The sequence below is a fragment of the Pteronotus mesoamericanus genome, unplaced genomic scaffold (genome assembly GCF_021234165.1).
Source record: "Pteronotus mesoamericanus isolate MK-2021 breed Mesoamerican mustached bat unplaced genomic scaffold, CSHL_Meso_final contig_32, whole genome shotgun sequence".
Lineage (NCBI taxonomy): Eukaryota > Metazoa > Chordata > Mammalia > Chiroptera > Mormoopidae > Pteronotus > Pteronotus mesoamericanus.
Window position 1 is genome coordinate 15,186,260 of NW_026555134.1, and position 17,167 is coordinate 15,203,426.

The window sequence follows — 17,167 nt, forward strand, 5'->3', positions numbered from 1 at the left end:
ATACTGAGCTTTTTTCCCCTGTTTGCTTTTATAAAAGAACAGATGTTCAAGAACTTCTTTTTATGAAGTTTTCCTTCTGAGTTTGACTTTCAGATATCTTCCTTAACACATCACTGTAGTAATTCACTTATAAGGAAAAATGTTTTTATTACTGACCTATTTGAAAAGCAGCTGTAGTGTTAGATGTAATATTTACAGTGAAGATACTGGCTAAGTCCCATAGACTGCCCCATTAAAGAAAATTAATTAAAGAAAATTTCTTGGAGTTATTCAGATAAAAACACAAAATAAAAAGTTATTATTAAGCAATTAGCTTTTATGTTTTCTTTTTCAGCATATATGTTACCTTCTAGAAACACTATCTGCTTATAGCTAGACACTGTGGAATTTAAAGTTGTTCTAGCCCCTGAGGAAAGCTGTTCGCTGTGTTGTTCAGACAGTGGAAGGACAAAGTGAGGTTTTGTTTTGGTGCATGTTACTCTGGGCTCACCCCTGCTCCACAAATCACTGAAGCTCATGCCTGTTCAAGCTAAGGCAACAAAATAGTTTTCCCTGAACCATAGTACCCCCTAGCATCCTAACAACTTTACGTTTTTAAAACTCCAAGGAACATTTCGTTTATGCTTTTAAGAACAACTATTATATCTGGTATGGTCTAATTTCTATGTATTCTTAAGACTAAGAAGAGACCTTTGAAAGAGTCCGTAGACATTTTTGGGAATGTGAAGAAGCATCACTCTTTTTTTTTTGCAAATAATTGTTACATTACTTTTCTGTGTTTGTGTCTGGATGCAGATCATAAACTATGGCTAGACGTCTTGTGCTCTATGTAGAAATGATAGTGACAGGGTTTTTCCAGCCTATTGCCTAACCATGCTTAACTGTGTGTTGCAGGTGCTTCTCCCAGCCGCTGGCCTGTTACAGTTACAGGATGTGAAGAAGACTTGCTGTGAATTTTTGGAATCTCAACTTCACCCTGTCAACTGCTTAGGAATTCGGGCTTTTGCTGATATGCATGCGTGCACTGACCTCCTGAACAAGGCCAACACCTATGCAGGCAAGTCAAATAGACATCCGCTGAGTTAGAGACCAGGAAGAATCTGGTAATCTTGAGTTACGCAATTAATCTAGAGTGATTTCTGGAAAGTCATATCCCATTTCTGGATCTGGGCTTTATAAATATACATTAAAAAGGTTATAATGGTAGCACTGCATAATTGAAGCGTGCTCATAAAATTCTGAACTTAAAAAAAGAAAATCCCACCAGAAATTGGTATTCGGCCTAAGTAATAGAACAGCTAGTTTTATGCAAGTATTGAATCCTTGTGTGTTTTTCTTTCATATTTTTAAATACTCATATAAGAAAATATTTACATATGGAATGAAGTCATTTTATCTCTGTGGCTTTTGACACCCTCCTTTTGAATCCATTAAAACAATCTTGTGGCTTAAAAATCTTCAAAGCAATCAAAATAGATGCCTTTGGGTAGAGTAGAAAAGTAGATTCAATATAGGCAGCCTCTCTTAGACAGTGGTTTCCAGGATCTTGTATGTGTGGCAGAGGGAGGGCTCATTGCTGTTGTCAAGGAAGCCATAACTTGGTTGCTATGTAGGACCCTGAGATTCCCCCATCTCTTCAGCCAAGGGGGAGAAATTCTTGTTATGGCTTTGGATGCAACTAAAGTACACAGAAGTAACCAATAACTTATTTTTCTTTCAGTTTGTAAACTTAAAATATTTTAAAAGTGATTATTAGGAATTTTCTGTTTCTTTAACCATCTTTCTGGGAGGTATATCTTGTGGAAGTTATAGTCCACCATCAGTCCTCTGTATCTGTGAGATCTAGTAGGGTGAGTTACTATAGGACCTTCCATGACCACTGCCTCTTAGTGAGCTCTGTAACCCCTCCTTCTCCAGCCTTCAAACGTGAGAGCCCCTCTTCTAAACTATGCTTCACCGCGTTTACTCTGATGAGTAAGAGACATTTTGACACATAGACCTGGGGGGTGGGTGTGGGGGTGTGTGTGTGTGTCTGTGAGTGATGAGTAAGAGACATTTTGACACATAGACCTGGGGGGCGCGGGGAGGGTGGGGTGTGTGTGTGTGTGTGTGTGTGTGTGTGTGTGTGTGATGAGTAAGAGACATTTTGACACATAGACCTGGTGAGAGGGGTGTGGGTGTGTGTTGGGGGGGGGGGGTGTGCACACATGTGTGCACATGCAGGGCACTGGAAAGGCAAAGTATTTCCAGGTTTCCTGTTGCATTTATTGAAGAAATAATGGTATAAGGTAGTTAGTTGAAAACAAAAAAACAACGACAAGAAATGCTTCAGTAAAACACAATAGGTCTAGTAAATTTAGCTTTATAGATTTCTACTGGGTGGCCTGATTTAGCCTATCTACCCTTTGTAAAATTGTTTCAGTAGAAAAATGTGGTCCAAGTTCCACAAAGCTTATTTATGGATGAACTTTTAGGACACAACCCTTTTGTAAGTTGGGGAATACCTGTCATATTAATGATATTCACATAATCCTTTTGAGTGGGATGAGGCATTTTAAGAAAAATCAAGGACAAATTTGAATCCATTCGTGTGTTCCCATACAACCAATTCTGTTCTTCAGCAAATAGAAAATATTCCTTTTAAACTCGTAAGGTCCATTAGCTGCTACACATAATGTGCCTGTTTTAAGTAGTTTTTATTAGGAAAATCAAGGAAGCGTATATATTTTTTGATAGTTTTTTCCTGCATAAAGCAATCACTAACATATCTTTCTTGGGCTGCTAGTTGTCTCTAAAGTGCTTGATAAATGTTACTGACTCTTAAGAGATAGGAAGAGGGGCTGGGAAGAAAACAAATAAAGCAGGATTAATTGAAAAGATGTCCAGATATATGTTTTACATGATGTGCTAGAACTCATAGTTTTACTCTGTCAGACACAACTCATTTACTGTGCTTTCAGGAAATAGGTTTTTTAATTTCTTTTTTTAATTTAAAGTCTTATTATAGTATACTACAAAATATGAACAATTTTCCACCAAAATTAGAGCATCTCCATATTTTAGTTTGTAGAGTCCTTCTTTGTAATTATGCCAAGATTTTTTTGTGGAAAAGTTATTGTCACTTTCCGAAAAACTATAAAGAAAAATTGGGTTTTTGTCTTTTTAAAAAGATTTCATTTACTTTTAGAGAGAAGGGAAGGGAGGGAGAAAGAAGGAGAGAGAGAAACATTGATTGGTTTCCTCAACCGGGCCTGCAGCCCAGGCATGTGCCCTGACTGGGAATGGAACTGGCGACCTTTCGATTCGCAGGAACAATGCCCAACCCACCGAGCCACACCTGTCTGGGCCCATTCTCTTCTTGCTCCGAACTCTCATTAATCTGTTGATGCATCCCAGGCTTGTCCAGGCACCTCACACTGCTCTTTTCTTAGCCTTTCCTCTGTGCTTGCGCACTGGTCAGCTGTTTTGTATGTCCAGCTTTTACATGTGTGCCTTCTCTTCCATTGTCTTAAGTGAAGCTTTGCTTTCCCCCGACACTGCATGTTGGGGCAATCTTCTTTAAGGGACCATTCCCCTGACTCACTGGGGGTTTGTGTAGAAGGGTGTCTGTCTCCTGCAGACCATTGGTCTGTCATTGTCACCATGCTCAGTTCTGCACTGCTGGCTGGTTCTCATTCTGCAGCATTCTCTCTGTGGCCCATTTTCTCTCTGGGCCTTCGGGCATACTTCTGTCTTTGGCACTTAGGTTGTCTCTTCCCACTACTCTTGATTTTCCCTGCCACCAGCAACTTCCAAATACGTTCTGGCTCCTTTGAGACCCCCTTTCATCGTTCCTTGTGACTACCACCTGTCCTCCAGAAATCTGCTTGCCACGGTAGACCACAGTTCCAGAGCATGAAGTACCTTGTTGGTATTTGGAACTCCAAGGTCTCATCTTTTGTGCTGAACATGTTCCTACCTTTTCCTGTGCTTATGTTTCTTCATAAATATATACTCTCTGGTCCCAGTTTCCCCAGCTATCTCTTGGCTGCTCAGTTAAGACCCAGTGGTCAGTCACTTGAGAGCTACCTTCTTTATGTGCCTGGCACTGCCCAGACTGCTGAGGGTGACAGGCTCAGTACAATTGAATCTCTGCTTACAAGGAGTTTATAGGCCAGTAATAGTCAACTTACACCCAAATTTAGTGTATTCAGATTATGCTTCATTCTCTGTAAAAGCAGTTCTCATAACAGTTTCTTCTGCAATCACTCCACTTCAGTCGTTTGCCCACTTTTCTATAATTTAGGCTAGGAATCACTGCTTGGGGTAAACATCTGTCAAAATAGGTTCATGATTTTGGAAGCCGCCCTTTTGAAATGAAACTTGTGTTGAGACAGTGGTTTTAACAATAGTATTACTAGTTTTGAGACAGTGGTTTTAATAACGGTATTACTAGTTTTGACTATGTGATATGCATACCAAAGAACAGATGATGATTATTCAGGATCTATTGCAATGTTAATTGACTGATACAGAAGATTTTTTTCTTTGGAGAACTGTGAAAGCATTTGGTATATAGCAGTTTTTTAAAAAATCAAATTTACCATCTTAATAATTTTTTAAAAGATTTTATTTATTTATTTTTAGAGAGAGGGGAAGGGAGGGAGAAAAGGAGAGAAATATCAGTGTGTGTTTGCCTCTTGTGTCCCCTCTACCAGAGACCTGGCCTGCAACCCAGGCATGCACCCGACTGGGAATCGAACTGGCGACCCTTTGGTTCACAAGCCGGCACTCAGTCCACTGAGCCACACCAGCCAGGGCTGATGTACAGTACTTCTAGATTGAATTTATGCCAACTTAAATGACACTTCTTAAAAGAATGAACCATTTTTATATTCTTGCATTCATTATGGCCCTCATATATGCCCTAGCAAACTACATGCAGTCTCTGTGTTCTTCTTTATTGACAGTTTTTCCAGGTGAGATGAGAGAGCTGTTTTGAGGTTTCACCGGAAGTGTCTGCGTTAATGGAACTGCTGGAGATGTATATATGAATTTTTTTCCCTAGAAACTAATAGTATTCAGGATCAAAGAATTATAGAGTGTTAAAACTTGTAGGGAACCTTAGCATTTATTTCTCATCTCAGCTTTGTGACATGTATTAGGCTTCTGTTGACCAAACCAATTCAAAGATTTTAGGGTTTTAGTTGATAGTACAATATATTCAACAGAAATCAATAATGTAATTAATTGCATCCCAAAAGATGCAAAGTGATGATTACATTTTGTTCTGTCCAGATCAGACCATATTCATGAAATTGAGTTCATTTTCAGGTTACATTTTTTGGTAGAGGTTGAGGAACTGAATCCCAGAGAAAGCCTCAGAAGCTCAGAAGCAGGGCTGTTGGAAGGTATTTCTCTCCCAAAGGCAGTTAGTGAAGATTGGAGGAGGTGACCAGCACTTTAAATGCAAAGACAGCATTGCAAAACTCCAAGGAACATAAAAGTGAAGGACATATTACACCATAGAAGGATCATCATAATCTTCAAGTAACTGAACCCAAAGATATGAAAATCTATGATTTACCCAATAAAGCATTCAAATAGCTATTTTATGGAAACTCGGTGAGCTACAAGAAAACACAGAAAGACAGTTTAACAAAATTAGGAAAATAATACAACAAAGGGAGAAGTTTAACAAAGAGAAATCATAACCCACAGAAATTCTGGAGCTGAATAAGTCAATGAATGAAATAAAGAATGCATCAGTGAACATTGTTTGCAGACTGGATCAAGCAGAAGAATCATTTAGGTTGAAGAAAGAAATTTTGAAACTATCCAGTCAGAGGAGAACAAAGGAAAAAGATTGAAAAACAATAAGAAAGCCTCTAAGACCTATGGGATACCATCACAAGGACCAATCTGTGAAGCATTGGAGTTTCAGAAATAAAAAGGGGCACAAAGCTTATTGAAAGAAAGAATGATCGACAACTTCCCAAATCAGGGAAGAGATTTGGATGTTGAAGTTCATGGAGCTTATAGGTTACCAATAAAAATCAACTTAAGAACCCTTCTCCATTCTTTTTCATGTGGATATCCAGTTTTCCCAATATTATTTGTTGAACAGACTATCCATTTCCCATTGAGGGGTCTTGGAACCAATGTTGAGATCATTTGCCTGGAGGAAGTACAGCTCTGTTTTTCATTATTGGGTTAAATTAAGAATATATTAAAATGTATATATTCTTTTTTCCCCTGACCAATGTGGTTCAGTTTGTTAGGCATCATCCTGCAAAATGAAAGGTCGCTGGTTTGATTCCCAGTCAGGGCACATGCCTGGGTTGCCAGTTCAGTCCCAGGTTGGGGCACATGCTAGAGGCAACCAATCAACGTTTCTCTCTCAAATCATTGCTTCTCTCTCTCCCCTTATATCTTTCTTCCCTTCTCCTAAAAAATAAATTATTAAAAAGAAAAAGAGAAGCCTCTTCTTTTTTTTAAGCAGTTCAAAACTATGATAATGGAATGTTGGTGTTAATAGAGTTCCTTTTTAATCTCTAAACAGAGCAACATTTTGCAGATGTCGTACTTAGTGAAGAATTTCTTAATCTCGGCATTGAACAAGTGTGCAGCTTAATCTCAAGTGACAAACTTACCATATCTTCTGAAGAGAAGGTAAGTATATATTTCTTTTCCCCGTGTACAGTGATGTAGTACTTTTTTAAATTCCATTTTGTTTTGTAATTTTGTGATCCTGTATGTGTAATGCTGGCCAGTGATATTTGATCTGGAAGTGAAGAAACTCAGTTGACTTGATTGTCTGTGTAAATTACTGTGTTTCTTCACTCTTGAGGAGGTTTCCTAAACTGTTACACATTAGAATTTTGTACTTGACCTCTACAGCAAGAGCTTGCACATATGAAACTGTCTGAAAGAAGTGTCTTTTGGGAACCAGGTTTCTTCCCACAGCTAGATTCCTGTAAGAATGTGATCTAAATCTAGTATTTCTCAAACCAAAGTAATTTCACCATGATGTAAGTTGGAAGAAGTTTTCCTGGGTGGCACAGTTAAGCTGCTTCCAGACCAAACATCCTTGATCATGCTCTTCCTTTAGACTGGTCCCCTGTTACTCACACCTAGGCCTACCAGGGCTCTGCCCGCCCTCCCAGAGGACTGTAGCTGCTTCGTTGCTTGCAGCCTTCTGTCTCTCCATGTTTGGGGTTGCCTTTTTCAGCCACCTATGCCTTTCATATAGATGGAGGGAGTGGCTTCTCTTAGTGGGTTTTTTTCCTTTGGGTAGGTTTTATAGCTCATATGTGTCAGGGCATGAAAGTGTATGAACACATTATGTTTGGAGGAAGTAAAACTGGAGCCTTTCTTTTGTATACTTTGTATGTAAAGTTGTGTAAACTTTAATTCTATTCCTCAGGGGTATTCATTCCACCTGAGGCTAGAAAGACACATTTAACTCTAATATTTACCATATAAAAAATATCTGAAAATTGTTTGTGAGGTGTATAATCTTAGCACTCTAGAAATACAGAGAAGAAAAAGGCATTCCCATTCACATTTGATAGTCATGTATTGAGTGCCTACCGTGTGCCAGACACGGCCATAGAGACTTAGGTACAAGAAGATTAACAAAATAGAATTCTTTGCTCATAGGTTAGAGGGACAACCCGTGGGGAAAATGATGACAGAATGCTGGGTACTGAAGGAGATTTAATCATTCCTGTGATGGTGTTGGGAATGGGAGTTCAGCTTCGTGCAGATGTCTGATCCGAGTTTTTAAAAATGTGTTCGAGTTTGCCATGGAAATAAAGATGGGTGGGAATGGGAAGGGCATTCCGGGAGTGCGAACAGAACATGCAGGTGTGAAGATGTGTGAAAGAATAATTGCGTGTAGTTGCTTCAGTATGGTTAGAGTTTAGAGTATGTTTGGCAGAGTGGTAGGAGAAGGGATGGGAAGATGACGTAATAAAATGTATTCTCGGTCATATTAAAGAAAATTGACTTCATACTAGTAATGAAGAACCTGTAAGAGGTTTTAAGCAACAGGAGAATACTGTCAGCATACCTGCATTATAAAAGTGCCATGAAGACTCTTCTGGTTTTCTATTGCTGCATAACAAGCTACCCCAAAATGTAGTGACATAAAACAACCATCTTATGCTCACAATTCTGTAGGCAGAATTCATGCAGGGCATATAGGGATAGCTTGCCCTTTCTCTGCAGGGTTGGGGGAGTCAGCTGGGGTGGTTTGAATGACTGGAGGTTTCTGGAATGGTTCTGCTGGGGCTCTAGCCCTTTTGCACGTTCCATCTTGTGTCTGAAATATCCATGATGGCTCCTTCACTCACTTGTCTGGCTCTTGGGCTGGGGGTTCGTTGGTATCTCTCCTTCCCTTTCCCTCTCTCTTTTGCCCCTCCTTCTTTCTCTCTGTGGACAACTTCGGTTTTTCTTAGCTTAGTGATCTCAAGTAATCAGACTTCTTACATGACCTCTGGCTTCCCTCAAATGAGCATTTCAAGAGACCAGCGTGAAACCCAAAAGGCCATGACTCAGTGTTAGAAGTCCCACAGTGCCACTTCCACCACATTCTGTTGGTTGTACAAGGCTAGCTTACATTCCCTGTGGGCAGTTACCTCGTAAGGTGTGGATACCAGGAGATGTCTTTTATTAGGGGACCAGCTTTGGAGACTGACTATCGCAGTGGTAGTGTGCAGAATGGACTAAAAGTGGGGTGGGGGTTAGGTAGGAGGACGTTGAAGTCATATCCATGAGCAGTAGGATCTGATGGGGAATGGTAGAATTGGGTGGAGAAGAGAAGGCAGAGCTGAGAAACAGTAGATAGAATTGACAGGCCCCTCTTCTCTAGCACCTGGCACATAGAGGCACTAGATGGATTTGTTGACTGAATGAATTAAAGAGGCATGTTAATTACAATGTAGATTATTTTTAGTTTTTTGCTCTATTCCTGGATCAAAGTGACCTATTTTTTGCTTCCAATAACCCATTTACATATCAAACATTTTCTGCAACCTTTTAAAGATTACTGGGTTATATATTCAACAGTCTGCAAGGAAATTATGTAGTCTGATCCCATCTTCATATTAGTTTGTTAGCTTTTTCATAGGTATATATTGTAAGTTGTATGCCCTAATTTATTTTTAATTCAAAATACTACATTTTAATATATTCTATTGTGACAAAAGAGAGTTTTTATTTATTTTTCTTATCCTCACCTGAGGACATACTTACAGATTTTAGAGAGAGGGGAAGGGAGGGAAAGAGGGAGGGAGGGAGAGAAATACTGACATGAGAGAGAAACATGGATATGTTGCCTCTCATACACACCCCAGTCAGGGACCCAACCCTCAACCTAGGCATGTGCCCTGCAGAAATCAACCCTGCAGTCTTATGGTTTACGGTACACACTCCAGCCATTTGAGCCACACCAGCCAAGGCACAAAAGAGAGTTTTTATCTATTCTTCAGAATCTCAGTTTAGAAGTAGATGGTCCAACATTTGTTTGTAAATCTAGAGAAAAAGCCAAAGATAAGTTGGTTATAAGGACATGTGATTTTCATCCCAGAATGTCTTTGATTTATTATTTTGGTTGCTTTATTCCAAAGGGACTTGAGATTTAAATGTAGACAAATAGAACCAAATTCAATTTGGAAAGGTTATCAACAGTGAATTAGATTCTGTATCATCAGATTATCACAGCTACCACTCAAGTTCAAGATTTGATAATGGACTTGGTGAAATGCTTAATAAATACCAAATGAAAGGTACTCACTAAATATATAAAAGTACTATTAAAGTACTGATTAAATTAAAAGTAGAACTACCATATGATCTAGCAATCCCATTTCTGGGTATATGCCCAAAGGAAATGAAAACAGGATTTTGAAGAGGTATTTGCATTCCCATCCACGTTCATTGCAGCATTATCCACAATAGCCAAGGTAACGGAAACAACTTAGTGTCCATCAACAGATGACTAGATAGATGAAGAAGATCTGGTGTGTATATATACCGTAGAATATTGTTTAACCATGAGAAAAAAGGAAATGCCACTTTTTTTTAATCTGTCTAACAATGTAACATATGATTAAGTTGATATTTCAAATCAATGGGTAAAATAAGGCTTATTCAACAAATAAGGTGCATGGACCACTATTACCTGAAATAAAAGAAATAAAGAGCCCTGTTTCACACAGTATACAAGAAATATTCAGGTGAGTTAAAAATCAATATGTAGAATCTAAGGAATTTTAGGAGAAAATACAAACTAATATTTTTCTTACCCTGAAGTAAAATATTCAAACCCAGCTATAAAGTAAAATATTGTCTATGTTACTATATTAAGCACTTAAGGCTGTCCAGTAATATACATATAAAAAAAGTTAAAGGACAAGTATTAGAATAGGAAAGTATTTGCAGCACATCTAAAAAAGGGTTAATGATTTGTTTTATATTTTGTTTTAGGGAAAAAAATTCTACAAATATTGAATCAAAAAATGGATACAAATACCAAAAAGTCATTTAAAGCTTTATAAAAATAATAGAAATAAGCAAGAAATACAAAAAAACAGGTTTAGTTTCAACAAATAGTAAAGGAACAATTAAAATAACACATCATTGTCACAATCACAGTAATACATATTAAAAAATATTGGTAATATCAAGTATTGGCAACTGTGAAAGGAACTGAGTATTCATAGACTCTTTTTCCTCATCTTAAAACAGTTCTTTAGCATATTTTGCAGTGCTCGTTTGGTGGAGGTGTATTCTTTTAGTCTTCTTTTGTCTGCGAAACTCCTTATTTTGCCTTCCATTTGAATTGTGAGCCTTGCTGGGTAGAACAGTCTTGGTTGCAGGCCTTTGCTTTTCATTACTTGGAATATTTCTTGCCACTCCCTCTGGCTTGCAGTGTTTCTGTTGAGAAGTCAGCTGCTAGCCATACCGGGGCTCCCTTATATGTTACTACCTATTTCTCCTTTACTTCTTTTAGGATTCTCTGTTTGTCATTTGATATTTGTCATTTTAATGATGATGTGTGTTGGAGTGGGCCTACACTCCACTTGAGGTTCTTCTTGAGTGGGACCCTGTGTGCTTCCTGGACTTATGTGACTTTTTCTCTCCTCCATTTAGGGAAGTTTTCCATCATGACTTTTTCAAACAGGTTCTCTATGCCTTCTCCATCCTCTTCTCCTTCCGGTATCCCTATTATGTGGATATTACTACGTTTCAGGTTGTCCTGCATTTCCCTCAATGCTTCTCCATTCTTTTTGAGTCTTTTTTCATTTTCTTGCTCTTTCTGGGAGCTTTTTTCTACCTTGTCTTCCAGCTCGCTGATTCCATCCTCGGCTTCATCTATCCTGCTTTTGATTCCTTCGATTGTGTTCTTCAATTCAGAATTTGTATTCTCCATTTCCTCTTGTCTCTTATTGATAGTTTCTATGTCCTTTTTCATGCTGGTATAGTTTGCAGTAACTTCCTCATAGTTTCCCTGTAGTTTTTGGTAATTCTTTCTGAGCTTACTGAGCTCATTGAGCTTCCTTGGAACCGTTATTTGGAACTCAGTTTCTGATACTTGCCTCTATTTCATTTAGTTTTCTTTGTGGGGATTCCTCCTTTCCCTTTGAGTGGGGCACATTTCTTTGTCTTCCCATTATTTGTGAGACTCTTCTTTTTTGCTTCTGGTTCTTAAGTTGATCTGTCTTGATTTCCTGACTTTGTGGTGTGAATTTCTATGGTAGGAGACCATTGTTTTTACTTTCTGGATCTGCCTCTGATGATGTCCAGTTTCATCCCTGTCTGATTTTAGGCAGTCTGATCGAGACTTCCAAGAATCTACTGTTTGTGGCTGTCTCCTTCAGCTGTTAATCTAGTCACTCTGCAGCCAGCAGGCCGCCTTAGACAGCTCAGCGCGAGGCCGAGTTGCTCCTGGGGGCGGGGTTATTGGGTCCTCTCATGCTGCTGCCCTGTGTGGGAGGAGTCAGCTCTGGGATCCCACGGACTACTCTCTCCCTTCTCTCCCCAAAGCCTCCGTTGCCAGTCTCTCCTCCAGTGTCTCCAGACCGCTCTGTGCCCCCTTTATCCAGAGATCTACCATCTGTGGCCGTCACTCTGCATTCAGTAGGCCGGAAATACCACTTTTTGCAATGGCATGGACCTTGAGAGCATTATGCTAAGTGAAATAAGTCAGACAGAGACAAATACTGTATGATATCACTTGTATGTGAAATCCGAATAACTCATAGAAACAGGAGAGTGAAGGTTACAAGGGATTTGGGTTTTAGGGTAAATGGGGAGATGTTGGTCCAAGTGTACCAACTTCCAGTTATAAAAGATTAATAAATTCTGGGAACCTCATGTACAGCATGGTGATTATAGTTAATAATATTGTATTATATACTTAGAAGTTGCTGAGAGTAGATCTTAAATGTTCTCACCACAAAAAAAAATGGTAATTCTGTGACATGATGGAGGCGTATATTGGTAATCATTTTGCAATATATAAATATATCAGTATTTTAAGATTGTATGCTTTAAACTTACACAATATTATGTCAATTATGTCTCAAGAAATCTACAAAAGATAAAGTATTTACTAAATACCAAGTGAAAAGAAGAAATAAATTGAATGGCTTTTTAAGTATATCAAAAATCAGGATTTTGAAAAAAATTGAGCCATGAATTAAACTTTGATGTCTTAACAAAAGTTGTGTTATGCAGTGTAGTCTCATCATATTTTATTCCGTTGCTTTGGTACCTAACTCATTACTTCCCTTTTCTCCATGTTTTCTGTAAGGTATTTGAAGCAGTAATTGCTTGGGTGAACCATGACAAGGATGTAAGGCAAGAATTTATGGCTCGGCTGATGGAACACGTACGGTTACCTTTGCTCCCCCGGGAATATTTAGTTCAGGTAAAAGCATATGCAAAACATGTGAATACATGGAGCATTGTGGCACTGGGCTGACCACATGTAGATCTTTGTTACAAAATGGTAAGAGTTACAGGATACAGATCCATGGGGTGCAGGGCCTTAGCAGCTGCTCGCTCTCAGGCCATCCCCGTTCTTGGAATTTTGTCTCCCCTAGAGCTGATCAAGGTGGTATTGTGGTCACTTAGGCGCAAGTACACGAATGCACCCGTGGCTCTGCCGCCCTGCTCTGCATTTTCCTTTCAGTAGCCTCTTTTGATGGGCCTGCAGATGCAGAATTTCGGTCTTCTCTTCAAATACTGTTTAATTCTACTTCGGAATCTCGGAGTGGCACATATTTTAATTGCTATCTTTATTTCTAAGCTGAGGAAAACCAGATTGTTTAAAATAGATAGGTATAAATGGATCTTTAGTAGTCTCTAAACAGATTTTAAGTTTACTTTTTTATTATTAGTCTCTAAACAGATTTTAAGTTTACTTTTTTATTATTAACATCCTACTAGGAACATTTCAACATTTTTATAATTAAAACCATTTGAAGAAACATTTCTTTATTAAGAGATTAGATCTGAGCATTGTAGGATTTCTCAAAGCCTCATTATTTTTTATGATCTGTGTAATCATTGGCACTCTGCTGTTAAGAAAATAAACAGAAAAAAATCCTGTTCTGCCTTTGAGGTCAGAGATAGCAAGGACAAGACTTATTTATGGTGTAAGGACATTGTTATAAAGTATTTTGAATCCCTTTTCTGGATATTTTATTTGCCATCCTGAGTTTGAAAAAGGTTGTCTTTAACTTATCAGTTTTGCCTCCCCCACCTGAAGGATTCACCTAAATTTTTTTTCTTGTTTTTTGTACTGTTTGGCTTGATGTTTAAAGGTTAGAAATAGGTGGATATCGTATTATCTAAAGATTATTTTGTAGCTGATATTGAAGTATATAATTTTCATTGCAGTTCATTATTATTTATACATATTTTTTTCTGCGGACCAGTTATTTTAGCATTTTTTGGCTTCATTCATTTTTCTCAGTGACATTCTAACTATAACTTTTAGACTGAATTAGAGAGGATAGGTACTGCTTTTTTTTCTTCTCTTTACTTTTTTTTTGGTCAGTATTATCACGAAATAGCTGTCCCCTCTTGGGGTTGTGTGATTTCTTCTTACAGAGGGTAGAAGAGGAAGCATTGGTCAAGAACAGCAGTGCTTGCAAAGATTACCTCATTGAAGCCATGAAGTATCATTTGCTGCCCACAGAACAGCGTGTATTAATGAAGAGTGTGCGGACCCGACTGAGGACACCCATGAATCTTCCCAAAGTAGGAGCTATAATTCATACTTCTTATTACCTCATTTGAAAGGCTCTTAGTGAGGCTGCTAATATTTTTTACTCATCTGAATTTCCATGCTTTATTGTTTTTAATTTCCCTGCAACAGACAATGTATCTAGGAATTCCTTTCTGTGTATATAATTCAACCTCTCTATTATTTTTGTCTTTGGAAGGTGGGGATTGTTTGGTTCATTTAATTTTTATAAGCTGCATGATGTCACTCTTCTGGAATAAAGGCAGCTGGTTTTTGTCCCTTTTGAGTTTTATTAGTTCGAGTTATAGTAGAAGGGAAGATCACGTTAGGTAGAAAGATTTCTCTGTAAACCATGTGGGTTGGGTAATGACTGAAAACCAAGTAGTTTCACAGAATTGCATATTAGAGCTAAGGAGGGTAAAATAGCTTGTTTAGTTTATTTTTGGTTTATTCCCTGTTATATGCTATTTGATGGTTCATCCACACATCTTATGGAGCCATTTCAGTGTAGATTTCCTGTATGACTTTCCAGATCTCCAGTGTTCATATTTTCCTGTGTGGAAGTTTCCATATTCTACCTTTATATTTTTAGTTGAAGCCATTTGTGTTTTACTCTTTTAATTTTCCTTATGGAAAAACCCCTCATTTCTGTCTCTCTGTTTGCAGTTCCTTTTCTCTTTGCACGTTTACGGTACTAGAAGACCAACACTCTAAGCACCATTTTGTCTGTGGTCTAATCAGAATGATTCATGATATAATGCTTTTATCTGTGTATTAATTTTTAGCTCTTGTGTATGGTTGGGGCAGCGATGGATTAAGAAATAAGAATTACTCTGTTATTCATTGCTTTCTTACCTGATCTTTGGTTGTTAATCTATCCTTTCCATTAAATTATGTCTTTTAAATTCTTTTACTTTAATGCTCTTATTTAGTGTTTTTTCAAGTTTTATTTTTAGAATCTACATTTTTAATTGCTTCAAATCTGTATTGGTATGGTATTGTTTTTTTCTGCTTTACCTAGTGTTAACAACAGTTCTGGATTTAGAACTAACAGCATATTTTGCCAGTGTGCTATTTACTGCTTTTTCTAGATCATTAGTAAATAATTTAATTTAGAATGACCTCAACATTCTCCCTGGTGACACCACATTAAAAATACCCACTCACTGACATAGCCCCTTTTTAGAAAATTTCAGTCCATGTGCTTATATTTATTATCGAAGCCAAAAATAAGCGATTTGGCATATAATGTCTGATGAGATTCAGGGTGAAATAGATTCTAATTTGGCATGATTTTTAAAAATATCTCTCTGTGTGTTACTCAACATTTTGTTGGATCCTAGAAGTTTGAAAGCTTTTCTCAAAATATTCTACATTTTACTCACAGTTATCACTTTAAAGGTATTTACAAGGCATTCACATCCTACCCTATTTCAAAAAATTGGTATTTGCCTTTTTTAAATTTTCTGATCTCTCCTCAGTTCTCCAAGATTTTTCAAAAATAATTGTAAGTGGCTCAGTAAGTACCTTAGCTAGTTCCCTTAACACCTTAGTGTGCATGCCATCTGGGTCTGCTGATTTTATAATGTTTACATTTTCCAAATACCCTTCTACCTGCTTTTATAAGTAGCCATCTTTATAAGTCTTCATTATTTCATATTTGTCCATTTTATTTGGTGTCAGTTTTTGCTCTTACAAAAACAGATTTATAAAAATTGTTCGAAGTCTTAGATCATTTAAATGACCACTTCTTTTATGCTAGTCTTTTCAACGTCCTTTTAAAGTTCATTTTATCTTTAGTACTTTTTAAACAATTCATCGTTGTAAAAGATCTCTTTTAACTTGTATACTTCCTCTTCTGAATTCTTTAGTTTATATATCGTTAGCTATGCTGCAGAGACTTTGGGGATGAAAACGAATTCTTCAAGTATTTTATTTTCTTTTTTGTCACGTTGTGATCATCTGTTAAGTCGACATTGTTTCTTGTCTTCTCTGGCTGTAGCGTTGGAATAGTGCTTCCATCTGTATTGTATTTTTGGATCTCTCAGTTCTTCAGCTTTTATTTTGTGGTGGTCACACTGATCCATAGCGATTCTCTCTTTATTGTGCTCTGGCAGGGAGAGCAGCAGAAGTGGCAGAGTGAGATACATTGTTGCTTTGACTGTGCCTGTGCATGGTCCTTGTCAAAATTTATTCATCTACATGTTTTTTGAAAAGGTGCTTTTGTTAGAGGCTGTTTCAAAAGCATTGTTTGTCATTTCAGAGTGGTTATATTCAAGGTGAATTCTAAGTATGTAGGTAGGAATGAAACAAAGATTGATTTCTTATGCTCACATATTTCATCATAATGATGCATTATATCATAGTAATAAGTCACACCAGAGAAAATGTGGCATTAATGCTGAAGAAAGTATTGCATCGTTTTGATAACATTTCTACCACCACAGTGACTTAGTACTTTTTATATTAGGCTCTGATTCTGTGGACACATACTAATTTGCATGAATGATTCTTTTTATACCTCAAACATTAGTTTTGTATCTTCAGTAAACAGTATTGGGATTGTTTAAGGTACCTTGGACGTTGTAATAAAAAGCTGTATGTTTTGCTACTGTACTTTATTGTTAGTTTTTCCTCTTTGGAATCTATTTATAAATGCTATTATATTATTTCTTTGTATATATTTTTATGTTTTATTCAGGATATTTATTGATATTTGCAACTAGAAAATTATGGAACTTGTTTTTTTTTTTTTGTTTTTGTTTTTTTAGGGGGGCAGTTTTTAAACTAATATCTATTATGTGAAGAAAACAAATAAAGTTTAATTGACCTACATTTCAGGATAGTCACTTGAATTTAACTCCCTACCCCTTGCCTTTCTTAAGTATGTCACATTTAACTTTTCCATACATAAGGTCTTCCTGGTTT

General features: G+C 37.4%; 1 protein-coding gene across 2 annotated transcripts in view; it reads left to right on the top strand.

The window, feature by feature from the left end:
• KLHL2 (kelch like family member 2) overlaps positions 1–17,167 on the top strand; it is a 76,682-nt gene that overhangs the window by 47,097 nt on the left and 12,418 nt on the right. For both annotated transcript variants that reach the window (XM_054576118.1, XM_054576119.1), the window contains 4 exons: positions 895–1,057; positions 6,542–6,651; positions 12,800–12,916; positions 14,104–14,253. In XM_054576118.1, coding sequence (XP_054432093.1) covers positions 895–1,057; positions 6,542–6,651; positions 12,800–12,916; positions 14,104–14,253 — 540 coding nt within the window. The remainder of the gene's footprint in view (positions 1–894; positions 1,058–6,541; positions 6,652–12,799; positions 12,917–14,103; positions 14,254–17,167) is intronic.